This window comes from Ascaphus truei, chromosome 2 (genome assembly GCF_040206685.1).
Source record: "Ascaphus truei isolate aAscTru1 chromosome 2, aAscTru1.hap1, whole genome shotgun sequence".
NCBI lineage: Eukaryota > Metazoa > Chordata > Amphibia > Anura > Ascaphidae > Ascaphus > Ascaphus truei.
In genome coordinates, this window is record NC_134484.1 from 128,014,077 (window position 1) to 128,028,524 (window position 14,448).

At 42.7% G+C, this 14,448-nt stretch overlaps 1 protein-coding gene across 1 annotated transcript in view; it reads left to right on the forward strand.

Moving 5' to 3' along the window:
* Positions 1-222: 222 nt before the first annotated feature.
* LOC142488133 (uncharacterized) overlaps positions 223-14,448 on the forward strand; it is a 45,942-nt gene continuing 31,716 nt past the window's right edge. Inside the window, exons 1-2 of the mRNA XM_075588504.1 lie at positions 223-547; positions 642-796. Of these exons, the coding sequence (XP_075444619.1) occupies positions 223-547; positions 642-796 (480 nt within the window). The remainder of the gene's footprint in view (positions 548-641; positions 797-14,448) is intronic.

The window sequence follows — 14,448 nt, forward strand, 5'->3', positions numbered from 1 at the left end:
TCGACCGGCCGGTAAGAAGTCTTCTTCAAAAAACGAGGAAAGACAAGAAGAGGCAGGAGGAAGAACTTACAATGGAATGCCCTCAAAGAGACTGAAAACTTAAGTATTGAGAACAGCAATGTTATTAACATTTCCAAATATAAATTGACGCATTCAGAACTGTCCGTTTTACACCTAGGACTATCTTTTGCGCCGAGCACGTCATTTAACCTGTTTACCACAATGGTGGATCTTTTCAAATTCACAAGGAAACTAACCCTGAAACGTTTTTTCTCCACCAAAAGTAATGTGCATAATACTCTGTTACCCATTTATGATGCCAATACAGTTGCCCCCTTTCCGCTAGGTTTTCAGGATCAATGTAATCAACAGGACCTTAGTGATCTCTTCATGGAGAACAACACCATAGATGATCCTGTTGATTTCCTGGGGAGTACAAATTCTGGCCTCAAGAAGAAGTCGGTGTTCTACCCCTCACATATGAGGGGTCAGTACATTGACATCTTCCAGAAGGGCATTGAGAGAGATCTCTCACTCCTAGCCAAAGGTATAGGACCTAGGGGTTTGCAGCGAGACAATCTCACTATAGATCAAAGGGCAGCTTTAAAATCTCTGAGTAACAATGATCTTATCCTTATTAGGAAAGCAGATAAGGGTGGCGCTACAGTGGTGCTCGATCGAGATTACTACGTATCGGAGGCCAAACGGCAGCTGGGGGATCCAGAAGCGTACCATATCCTCGACAGGGACCCTACTCCTATATTCACAAGAGAGTTCCAGGACCTCTTGGATGAAGGTGAGATTCTTCATGTTCTCTCGCCTAGTGAGCGGGACTTCCTCACCACTCCAAATCCTATCACTCCTATTTTCCATCACTTGCCCAAGATACACAAAACACTCACTGCACCCCCAGGCAGACCCATTATTTCATCTATTGGTTCCCTGGGTGAACACTTATCACAATACATAGACCACTTTTTACAGCCACTAGTCGTTTCTTTACCTTCACACGTTATTGACACCAAGCACGTTTTATCCCTTTTAGCACCTATCACTTGGCACCCCAGCTACATCTGGGTCACCCTGGATGTGGCTTCCTTATATAATATTATCAATCACGAGCACGGCCTCATAGCCACAGAACACTTTTTACAACATCATTCCACTCTTTCGCCAGCACACATAGTTTTTATTCTTGATAGTATTAGATTTTCACTTACGCACAATTATTTTTTCTTTGACCTGCAGTACTATCTCCAAACACGTGGGACAGCTATGGGGACATCCTTTGCCCCCTCCTACGCCAACTTGTTCATGGGTTGGTGGGAGATGTCCCACGTGTTTGGAAATTCCAATCCCTTCAGGCGTCATGTGGTGTTTTACAAACGCTACATTGATGACCTGAATTTGATCTGGAGTGGTGGGGAGGAAGACCTTTTGAGGTTCTTTGAATACCTGGCAGACAATACTCTCAACTTGAAATTTACTCACACATATAATAAAAACCACATTTACTTTCTAGATTTAAATTTATATGTGGATATGGAGTATAATATTCAATCAGACATCTATAGAAAGGAGAATGCCAGGAATTCATTACTTCATTATAACAGTTGTCACGCACGCCCTCTGGTTAAGGGCATTCCAAAGGGGCAGTTCCTGCGATTACGCCGTAACTGCTCCACATTGGAGGCCTTTATCCACAGGGCGAAAGAGATGAGGAGGAGGTTCCTGTCGAGGGGATACGATGGTGCAGACCTTGATCAGGCATATCAGCATGCACTGAATATGGATAGGAATACCCTCACCAACATGGCAGCCAACAGTACCCAGATAGATACACAGGCCGAGAACACAGAAGCGCCATTCTTTATCACAAACTATAGCGAACAAGCAAACTCAATTAAAACCATCATACACAAACATTGGGCCACACTTTCACTAGACCCTTTACTAAATAAAATGGCATGTGTGGGACCCAAAATAGTGTTCCGTAGAGCAGCTACGCTAGGGAATCTCCTGTCACCCAGTTTGCTGAAAACTACTAATACTAACCAGAATAAACTGTCTTTCTTTCCAAAATTGATTGGATCATTTAAATGTGGGCACTGTAAGATTTGTCCCAAAATGAGGAAAGTTAAACATTTCACTGATAAACTTGAAACACGGAAATATCAGATAAAAACTTTTATGTCATGTCAGACCAATTATGTCATATACCTGTTACAATGCGGATGTAAAAAACAGTATGTGGGGCTTACCAGCAGAGCCTTAAAAATTCGCATTCTAGAACACTTAAGGCTCATTAAGAATTCAGACATGACACATCCGGTCCCAATCCACTTTAACAACTGTCCATTGGGTTCTGTGGACAATTTCAGTTGTTGCGCTATAGAACATGTAGTCCTCCCCCCTCGGGGAGGGGATAGAATCAAGCTCCTACATCAAAGGGAGGTGCACTGGATCCACACATTAAACACATTACAACCCAGTGGACTTAATGTGGATTGGGATCTACGATGTTTTCTTTAAGAGATATATAAGAGTGTTATACGTGGAATGCAGATATGTACATATTATGGTCTTCTTAAGAATAGAACGTCTACTGTGTATTTCTGATTTATTCTCTGCACTGTCCCTCCCTTAGCCTTTCCCCCCCCTCCCCCCTCCTTCCCCCCCCCCTCTTTCCCTCCCTCACATTTCTCATCCCCCCCCTCCCCTTCCATACCTCCTCCCCTCCCCTTCCCCCCTCTTCTCCCCCCCCCCTTTTTCTCTCCCTTTCCCACCTACCTTCCCTTGATTCACTGGTCTATAAGTCACAAATATGTTTAAATAAAGCATTAGGAAGCCCCTATATGTATGACTGACTAATAGGTACACAACATGGGTTATTGTGAATCTAGTGTTGAGTATATTCCACTTGCAGTGTTTGCAACAGCTTTTTATGTTTATTCATATACCTGGAATGTGCTGCCAAATAGTCTTATCATATTGCTACTGTGTATGTCTGAATATATAAATTAGATGCTCTCCGTGCATATAATATGTTTATAGTGAGCTGCACAGACATTAAATACTTTAATAGCATGATATTAGCTAACAGGCATATAGCACTGAAGGGGTTAAAGTTTTAATGCCGCTTTCGCGGGCTTTTAGGTATTTAAGAGGCTGTCACCACTTCTCCCCACTCCAAGACGAAGCCCTCTGCGTAAGGGTGAAACGCGTTGAGGGGGAGATGCTGGTGTAGCCCTGGTGTGTGTCAAATAAAGTTATGTTGAACTAGTCATCTGGGAGCCGTTCATTGGACATGCGCAGTTGCGCCGCACTTCTATCCATTTTCTCACATACATATGAGGTCAAGAAAAGATGTGGCTCCAGTGTTGGTAGAGCGCACCCTAAATTGCTTTCCCGGGTGCAGGTAATGTACCAGCACCATTTCAGAAGCAGATCAGACAGGACTGGGCTGTGATCAGTGGAGAATCCGGCTGACAGATTATTATTTTTCTCTGCTCTGTATTTTGAATTTGGAGGGCGCTGTTTGAAGATTTTTTGGGTAAATAGGAAGTGAAAAGAGACAGTTCTTATTGGCTCCCGGAGCACCACATGACAGCATCGCCACACGTGAACACAATCATGTTGTATCCCCTGCTGGCTGACACGCCACAGCACCATGGGAGCCAACACGCAAGGAGACACTGGGGCCTGCCAGTATGGAGGTCAGTGATTGGTATGTGGTGCGCACATCGCTATGTGCACCACTGTCACCACCAGGGACTCAGCCTTAGTGTCTCTTTTGGGAGACAGCTCACATGCACGCCATACGTAAGAGGGTTTAACCCTAACACTGCTGGATGATACTAAACAAATAGCACCTAGGGCAAATAATTTTATTATCCAGGGACTATATGGCTACATACAGCTATAGTTGGGGAAAGGCAACTCCTTCACAAGCTCTTGTTACAACATGATGGCTGTGGAAGTGGTCAGCAGGTACCGTATGTTTTTGGATAGTGTATGGAAGATGTTCAAGTCTCATGTTCTATACTAATCTGTCTCATTCAGCCGTTCAGAATCCCCATAATTATTTTGTATAGTGTGTTTAATTTATTAAAAATACTAAACTACTGGAGGATTTACAATCAAGTTTGTAATCAGGAAAATATAAGGGGTTTTTGAACACATATTGGACTAATATGTATTAATTTTGCACACCATTCACAAATCCCTGCAGTGCAAGGCAGCACTGTTGCGCTGTACAACAGGGCAGTTTCCTTGGTAGGCTGAGGAGCTGTGGAACTAAGGGCTCTAAGCAGTAAGCGCCGAAAAGCCTTTTTTCGCCATTTTCTCGCCAATATTGCCTCTCTGAATCAGTAAGCGCCGATAAGCTCCCAAAATCGGCATTTTTCCCCCCCGATAATAATTTTTCGGTAGCCGGGTGCCGATAAGCCACTTTTCGGCAGTTATCGGCACTTTCTGAAACGTGCTCAATTCTAGTAGCCCCGATCAGCTTTTCGCTGCTGATCGGCACTCTAGAATTGAGATTTGTATGCCAATCCAGCCTGCCAACTAAAGTTGGCAAATTGAGAAGCATCGGCAAGGTTGACACTTAGAAAAAACAGGCCTTTTTCCTGCCTGGGATTGATGCCGGGATTCTCCGGCGCTGATACCCATTAATACCAGCACCGGAGTCCCCCGGCATGGATCCGAGGCAGGAAAAATGCATTTAAAGGCCACTTCATATCCTTAGCGGCTAACCGCTAAGGCAATGAAGGGGTTAACCAGCCCTGCCAGTTTTATTGTGGGTAGAGGGGGTGGGGGAAGGGGGTATTTGTCCCTTGGTGGGTGTTTAGGGCTTGCGGGGGGTTGCGAGTGGACTAAACCCCTTTATGACCTTAGCGTTTAATACCGCTGCAGTCATGAAGGGGTTAAGCTCTCCCGCTACCCACCCGCAAGCCCTAAAAACCAACCATTGGGGCTAATACCCACTTTTGCCCCCCCCCCCCTACCCACAATAAAAAAAATACACACACAACAGCCCCCCAATTAATAAATAAATATATATTTTTATATATATATATATATATACAGTGTTCGACAAACCTATACATTTGCACGCCCCAGGCGAGTGGATTTAACATCGTGGCGAGCTCCTCTTGGCCCAAGCAGCACACGTGTGGTACTAGGTGGCGAGTAGATTTTTTTGTTCGGCGAGTAGATTTTTTGGTGATTTGTCGACCACTGTATATATATATATATATATATATATATATATATATTACACCAACAATCCCTATACCCCCTTAACATACAGTACATATTTTTTTTTTTTTTTTTTTTATTTTATAAAATATTTTACCAGGAAGTAATACATTGAGAGTTACCTCTCGTTTTCAAGTATGTCCTGGGCACAGAGTAAAACAAATAATACATGGTTACAAGTACAGTTACATAAATGAACAGGGTATACATTATATACAAGACATTGCGTGCACAGTTAAAGAAAATGTATATTATGAGCGTATGAAACAGTTACAGACCAGATTAAAGTGTGAGACAGCCTTAGATTTGAAAGAACTTAAGCTGGTGGTGGATATGAGAGTCTCTGATAGGTTGTTCCAGTTTTGGGGTGCACGGTAAGAGAAGGAGGAACGTCCTGATACTTTGTTGAGCCTTGGGACCATGAACAGTCTTTTGGAGTCTGATCTCAGGTGATAGATGCTGCATGTGGTAGGGGTGAGGAGCTTGTTCAGGTAGCTGGGTAGCTTGCCCAGAAAGTATTTGAGGGTGAGACAGGAAAGGTGAACTTTGCGCCTAGACTCTAGTGATGACCAATCTAGTTCTTTGAGCATTTCGCAGTGATGTGTGTTGTAGTTGCATTGGAGAACAAAACGACAAATTGAATTGTAGAGGGTGTCAAGTTTGCTAAGGTGGGTTTGAGGAGCCGAGCCATAAACTATGTCTCCATAGTCAATAATTGGCATTAGCATCTGCTGTGCAATACGCTTTCTGACCAGGAGACTTAGGGAGGATTTGTGCCTGTAAATTACCCCTAGTTTGGCATAGGTCTTGGTTGTCAGGGTATCAATGTGCATTCCGAATGTTAAGTGGGAGTCAAACCATAAGCCCAGGTATTTAAAACTAGTGACAGGTGTTAGGGTGGTGTTAGCGTTGGTTCTAATCAGGAGCTCAGTCACTGGAAGCTTTACAAATTTAGTCTTGGTCCCAAATACCATTGTTACAGTCTTGTCAGTGTTTAAAAACAGTTTGTTTTGGGAAATCCAGTTTTCGAGTCTCAAAAAGTCAGACTGAAGTATGTGTTGAAGGTCAGAGAGGCTATGGCTGTGTGCATATAGGATTGTGTCATCTGCATACATGTGTATTGAGGCTTCCTTACAAGCTGTGGGAAGATCATTAATGAACACTGAGAAGAGTAGGGGCCCCAGAACACAGCCTTGCGGGACACCACAGGTGATATCCAGGGGGTTGAAGTTAGAGCTTGAGATGGACACATGTTGGGATCTTCCTGATAGGTAGGACTGAAACCAGTTTAAAGCATGTTTCCCTATTCCAGAGCTCTGGAGTTTGTTAAGCAGGATAACATGATCAACTGTGTCAAAAGCCTTTGCAAAATCTAGGAATACTGCGCCAGTGAGTTGTCCCCGTTCCATTCCACACTGGATTTCATTGCAAACTTTTAGCAGGGTAGTTACGGTGGAGTGTTTGGGACGAAACCCAGACTAGAATTGGCTAGGGAAATGTGTCTTGGTGTAGAAATCGCTTAATTGGGAGTGGACACATTTTTCCATAACTTTGGATAGAATTGGGAGAAGTGAGATTGGCCTGTAGTTTGAGACAGTGTTTTTGTCCCCACTTTTGAAGATTGGGACAACTCTGGCAGTTTTCCAGGTCTTAGGGATATGGCCTGCAGACAGTATAGAGTTGACTATGGACGCAATTGGTTTGGCAATGGCTGGGGCACCAAGTCGTAGGAACCTAGATTGTAGTAAGTCGGGTCCACATTGGCTGCTTAGTTTTAGTTTGAGGAGCACTTGTGTAATCTCTTCTTCAGATACTGGGCTAAATTGAAAATTGTGGGCAGTGTTGGGAGGGGGTGGGACTGTAGGGATACTCCCAGGATGAGATTCATGTTTGGGGTTTGTGCTGCGTTTCGCTAATAAGTTAGTGGCACACCCCACAAAGTAATCATTGAATGCATTTGCAATGTCAGTGGGGTTTGTCAGAGTAATATCCCCCTTAGTGATATTACTTGGTTGTTGATGGTTAGGAGGCTGGAATATATTGTTGATAACCTTCCAGAAGTTAGATGGGTTTGATGTATTTTGGTGGAGATTGTCAGAGTAATATTGTGCTTTTGCATGCCTTGTTTGCCTTGTGCACATGTTCCGCATGCATCTGTAGTGATTGAGATCCTTGGTAGTGCCAGTTACTTTGTAGCTTTTCCACAAGGCATCCCTGAACTGGTAGAGTGCTATAAGGTCAGTTGTAACCCATGGAAGGTGGGCCCCCCCTACCCTTATTTTGCGTAGTGGAGCATGGGTATTGCAGAGTTTTAAGAACTCGGATTGGAAATAGTCAAGCGCAGAATCAGGGTCGGGAATTAAATAAATTCTGTGCCATGGGCAGTTGGTAAGGTCATCCAGAAACTGTTGTGGGTTCAAGTTTTTAAATGTTCTAGTGAGGAGAACTTTAGGGCTTGATTGGGGCGGTTTAATTTTCCTTACACAGTACACTATTGCATGGTCACTGAAAATGTCAGGAAGGATGCCAGAGGATTGGATTCTGCTGGGGTTTGAGGAGAGAATCCAGTCTAGCAAGGAATGGTTATGCGATTTCAGGTTTATCCGTGTGGGTTGGGAAATGAGTTGTGATAGGTTAAGTGACTTGAGTTGTATCTGGATTTTGTGGTTTTTAGGGTCAAGCCAATTGAAGTTGAAATCCCCTAGAACTAGCAGCTCACTCTTCTCATTCAGAGAGGAAATGGAGCCAAGAAACTGGGTGATGTCAGTCAGGGATTGTAGAGGGGCTTTAGGGGGGCGGTAGATGCCAGCAAGCAAGATGGGCTTAGAAAAGGGGAGGCAGATTTTGCCAACTAGAGTTTCAAAAGAGGGTGGGCTTGGTGGGCAATTTAACAGTGTAAATTGTAATGTGTCTGCAATATAAAATAACACCCCTCCTCCTCTCTTTGACCTATCTCTCCTAAAAATGGAGTATCCCTGAATGGCAATATGTGCATCAAGGGTTTTAGGGGATAGCCATGTTTCTGTAAGAACGATGGCTTTAGGTTTATGCATAAGGCACCATGCCCTTAGTTCATCCAGTTTGGGCAGCAGGCTCCGGATGTTTATATGGGCGACAGATAGCCCTTTTTGGAATTTAAAGGTGGAATTCTCAGGGGCATGGGACAGAGCTGAAATGGGAGGACCTGGGTTAGGTTCAATATCACCTCCTAGAGAGAGTAATAGTATGAGTAGAAATTTGGTTAGTTGTTTGCAAGATGTAGATTTGTGATGTTTGCCATTAGAGTGAGCAGTGGTTGGTGTGCTGGTTTTTAGAGTTCTCCACCAACATTCAGTAGATAGTGCAAAGCTTTTGAGTAGTCCAGGGTGTATGGTGATGTTGGGTGTGGGCCAGGATGGAGGAGTTTGTAGTGGGTAGAGGGAATAACATCTCCATGAGGCCAGGAGAAAGAAAAAAGTTAAAATACATAGTAGGTTCATTATGCCAGAGGTAGGCAGTGCTGCAAGGAGCTGTTGTGAGCAGAGTGAGTGTGAGCAGACTAACAGCAGGTGTGTGCCTGTTCCTTGTCAAATGTTTAGCTGGATTGCAATGCTAGAGTCAGTTCAGGGTTTCAGTGTATTGTGCAGTCAGTTTTGGGAGAGACTGCAGTAAATAAGTTGTAAACGGGTGGGGGGTTGAAATAGGCAGGTTAGCAAGCATAGTGTGATCTGAATAGCTTACCGTTTGTTGTCTTGAGTTAAAGAGTTTGCAGAAAGAAGCAGTCCCCAGTCACCTCTAGTCAAACTGTAGTCTAACTGTATTTATCACTTAAAAACCTCACTTTAAATGCCTCACTGCCTAAGGCAGTCCCTGCCCAATGCAGCAAAGGTGTTGGTATAATACAGAAAAAACAGTCACATGACCCTCCCCCTCCCCAATCAGTCAGCTTGTTCCATTTGGTCAATTAACAGCACAAAGTTAAGAGGGAAAAAAAACCACACTTTTTACATTCAAACATACTAATTTATATCAATTCTACAAGGCCAGATTGGGTCTTTTAAACAGGGTTTGCACAGCATCAGGAACATACTTATATCAATTCTACAAGGCCAGATTCAGTCTTTTACATAGGGTTTGCACAGCATCAGGAACATACTTATATCAATTCTACAAGGCCAGATTCAGTCTTTTACACAGGGTTTGCACAGCATCAGGAACATACTTATATCAATTCTACAAGGCCAGATTCAGTCTTTTACACAGGATTTGCACAGCATCAGGAACATACCTGTGAAGAGAATGCAATTAGATCCATGTCATATCAGCTGAGGTTATTGGTCATTGCATGAAGAAAGTGAGTATATTAACTGTAGTCTAACTGTATTTATCACTTAAAAACCTCACTTTAAATGCCTCACTGCCTAATGCAGTCCCATATATGGTGTATAGTGTATATATGCACAGCATTGATACTATAAGCCGGCGGGGGCCCTCGGATGTTATCCGCGGGCCTGCAGTACCAATTCTGTGCCCCTCCAAATTAATTTAAAAACACATACATACTTATAAAGAAATAAACCCCCCCTAACACATACAGTATAGTAATGAGCACAATTACTATTATCCACACATGGATAGTAGTACTTATGCCCATAAAAAAATACTTAAAGAACAATAAATACATTAAATACATAAGGCAATGAAGCGGTTAAGGCATAATAGCATGTTCATTGGGGACAATTGCCCCCAAAAAACATTGCAATAAACAACATACACCCCCCAACAAGCCCTATACCCCCATTACATATATAACATTTTTGGGATGCACAGCAATGATACTATAGGCCGGCGGTGGCCCTCGGGTGTTCCCCGTAGGCCTGCAGTACCATTTATGTGCACCCCAAAAAAAAACAACACATAAATACACCACCCTTAACACACACAGTATAGTAATGTTCAAAATTAATATTGTCCACATATGTACATAAAGAACAATAAATACATTAAATACATATTGCACTCACCCTTGTCCGGCTGCCACAACGAAGGCCATCCTCATCTTCATCACCGTCCATACCCCCTCCGATGCTGCAAAACATAAACAAGAATAAAAACAGCCAATGTAATGTCCCCTAACCCCTTAAACACCATTGCGGTTATTAACCGCTTCAGTCATTAAGGGGTTAACCCACCCTCAACCACCACTCGGGAATCCTAAATACCCTCCCCCACTACCCCCCACCCCGTGAGGCCTAACCACCCTCACCCATTAACACAGGCAGGAGGCCTACCCACATACCCTTGGGGACAATACCCCCCTCCCCCACCCCCAGTACCCACAATAAAAACAATACACAGCCCCACAATAAACATCATTATATTTATTCTATACATAACCCACCTCCTGTGCCCCCTCATAAATACATGATTTATTATTTTACATACAGGGTTAATACCCCAGTCCCCGGTGGGCCTGACGGGCCACCTCACAGACCTACAGTAGCCATCACCATGGTTCAAACAAGGACTGGAGGCCTATGGGTGGTCCCCGACAGGTGCCATGGTCCACCAGGTGGTCTCCGTGGGTCACCGTGGGCCACAATGGTGTCCCCATGGGTAGGCCTGTGGCTGTCTGGGGGGACCAGGGTCAGACCCACAGGTGTCTGAGGGGCCTTGGGTGGTTCACACGGGGGTCTGGGGGCCCTCGGGTAGTCCCTATGGGTCCGTGGTGCCCCCACAGATGTGTGGCCACCGGTTCTTCCCCGCAGGTGTCCCCCGGGGACCCGGCAGCTGTTTACCCGTGAAAGCCCGAGGAGACCGCAGATGGTCTCCATAGGTCCCCCGCAGACCAAAAGAAACCAACCCTGTATTTAAAAAAAATAAACCTGACCTTTACATTAAATACATCAATCCCCCCCCCCCAACACATACAGTACAATAATGTGCAAAATAACTAATATCCATAGGGATAATAGATTATTTGCCCATTATTAAACACATTAACTAGCATAATAAAATAAATAAAGTTCTACTGACCTCATCAATAAGAAGCCCCCCTCGACAGCAAATTCCATGTCCTCCATTGCCCACAAAATACATAGCCAATACATTGCAATTACATTCTGTTATCAATTAACCCCTTACTCACCTTATCGGATAATAACCGCAAAGGTAATTAAGGGGTTAAGCCACCCTGGCCCAATACCCACTCTTCACACATTCATTTGTACAGTGGCTTCATCATACAACTATATATATATATATTAAAAAAAATATATATATATATACATATGTTAGAAAAAAAGAAGTGAATAAAGTAGCGCCACTCATAAACCAGTGAAAAAAATAATAAACCCTTTCAAAGTGCTAAATTCAAATTACAAAACAGTCCTATAATGAGTGTTAAATATAAAGTTAATACTGACAAACTAAAATATACACTCTATTATATATACATTAAAATAAATGATAAAATAATAAACAGTCCAAGTGTAAATGTCCAAACCCCAAAATGAGTCCTGATAAGTAATACAGGAAATAGTACAGATTCCAAGGGTCCACGGCAGCTCTCAAATGGAAGAACCACTTCCAAGGCAGAATCTATAGATACAAAAAGAAAATAGAGAGCGCACGCCCCATAGTGTGATCCTGTACATTTAATGATGGGAAGGGGTTGGTGGGGGGATTAAAAACACTTACAAAGTATAAGTGAATAACAAGCAATTTGTGACAAAATTATCACCACCGATGCAGGAACCGTCCCGTGACGTGTTGTCAGTCCAATTGGAACCTTTGAGCAATGCACCTGACAGCGTCCGTCCTTAGCGCGTTCAAATGAAGTCCTCCACGCAGTGTGGCATCGGAGTTGGCCTCAATACAGATCCTAGACGCTCCGGCCGTAAACCATGTAGGCAACATGATGACGTAATGTCGTAAAGTACGTCCCACTTCCCAGATGCCGCATTGAAGGCATCTGGCCGAGACGCGTAGAAGTGGGTGCTGTAGGCACGATCCCCTGGTTTGTCCCCCCCTTAGGGACACGTAATTATATTTTGAGCAGTTGCTCCATGCTTTTTCATTGACACAGAATTTCTTCATGCTTAGGTGGAATGCATTTTATGCCAGACAGTTTCTGGAGTCTGCTTAACCCTTTCTTTCACCCACAGCTTTGATAGTTGCACAGCTGTGTACAGCCTTCTAGGGATTATTATATATACTATTCCCATTGATTGTGTAGTGGGTGATCTGATATGATGGTTATAGCTATATCCTACATACTGCAGCTACAAGCTAATTCTGTATAAACCTTTTTCCCCCTTTGCTTGAGATCCTATAGGGTTGGGATGTTCTCATTTGAGATATTGTGTCCTAAATAGATTTGCATGTCAGTAAGCCATTGCCATGTTTTACGTACAGGGGATCTATGCCTGTTTTTAAATATTCTTTGCTTTCTTTTATATTTGTTCTGTGACAGTTAATAAATAAATTGTGTATTTTTGTAAATTTATTTAGAGTGTTATATTTTTGGGCACCTTTCTCCTCTTTTGTTTACACATTATCAGGCCCTTGTAGCACCACTGACATACTATTAAGTATCAATATTATTGCAGTCAGTATTTAGTTTCCCTCATCAGCCTTGTGGATGCGGGGTCTGCTCTCTCTCTTAGCATATATATACATATATATATACACATGATGAACCAATATACAAAGAAATGTTTAAGGGATAACCAAAAAATGCTCTAATAAAAATACCACTTCTCCATATCAGCCACAGTAACATCCGATTACCTACAAAAATAAATCTCATTATCCATTCAAAAGCATCAAATGCCAATCAAAACATTGAATTTACATTGTATACAAAACATGATGCATAAAATCTGTGCAACATGTACACTCTGCAAATCAATATTAGCAATAAAATATTCCTTACAAAATACCATTAAATCCAACCATGTATACTATTTTAACCAAGCAAGTCAGCAGAAATCAATTAGCATTCATTAATCAAATCCCAAAACAATTAAAATAGCATCCATAGCAATTACACAATTAACTATTTCAATCGTTAAACAAAACAAGTTGCCATCAGACAAATTTTTAGTACAAACAATAAACCAAGATACAAAAGCAAGCCTCACCATGACCTAAAGTACAGCAGCAACATCAAAAATTACATTAATCTAATTCCAAAATACATTACACACACATTTATGCATAGCAGCATAGCCAAAAACATTTTAAAGATAGCAAAACAAGCATTTCCTACAAAATAATTTCTTACCTTGTATGTATATATCGATTGAGACATAATATATACAACATACATACAGAGGCAAGAAATGATCTGTATTAAAAAAAATATATCACCTGTAAAATTTTAAAAATATACATGTCCAAGTTAAAAAAAAAACATTTATTTTGTTGACTTACCATTACTTGACCAACTCACCGACTCCCGTTGAACACCTTACTCTTGAAACAATCCACTTACAGGAACCCATAAAATAATAAACGATAAATAATAAACCATAAAATAATAAACCATAAAATAATAAACCATAAAATAATAAACCATAACAATCCTGGGGTCTTCTATTTGTAATCCATCTTCATCTTTATTCTTCTTTCTTGTATCTTCTTCCGCTCTCTTCCGGTGTCTTCTTCTGTTCTTCGGCCACGTCCTGGCCTTTTTTCTTCTGTAGGAGGTCCTTCCTCCTCGGCGTCTGGCTTCATAATGAGACGACATAGGATTTTATAGGCCTATGACGTCACATTTTGGTCAAATGTTTCCACGGCCCTGATTGGGCAATGAAAAACATGTGATTTGAGAAAAAAAAATTAAAAATGTTGACGTCATTTAAAGGCAATGACGCCAGCCAATCAGAATGGCTGAGCTTCAATTGCCTTTAAGATGACGTCATCAAAACAATGATGGCCTGCGGGGAAGAACCGGTGGCCCCACATCTGTGAGGGCACCGCGGACCCATAGGGACCACCCGAGGGCCCCCAGACCCCCGTGTGAAGCACCCGAGGCCCCTCAGACACCTGTGGCTCTGACCCGGGGCCCACCAGACAGCCGCGGGCCTACCCATGGGGACCCCATTGTGACCCACAGTGACCCGTGGAGACCACCTGGTGGACCATGGCACCTGTCAGGGACCACCCGCAGCCCTCCAGACCCTGTTTGAAACATGGTGCTGGGCT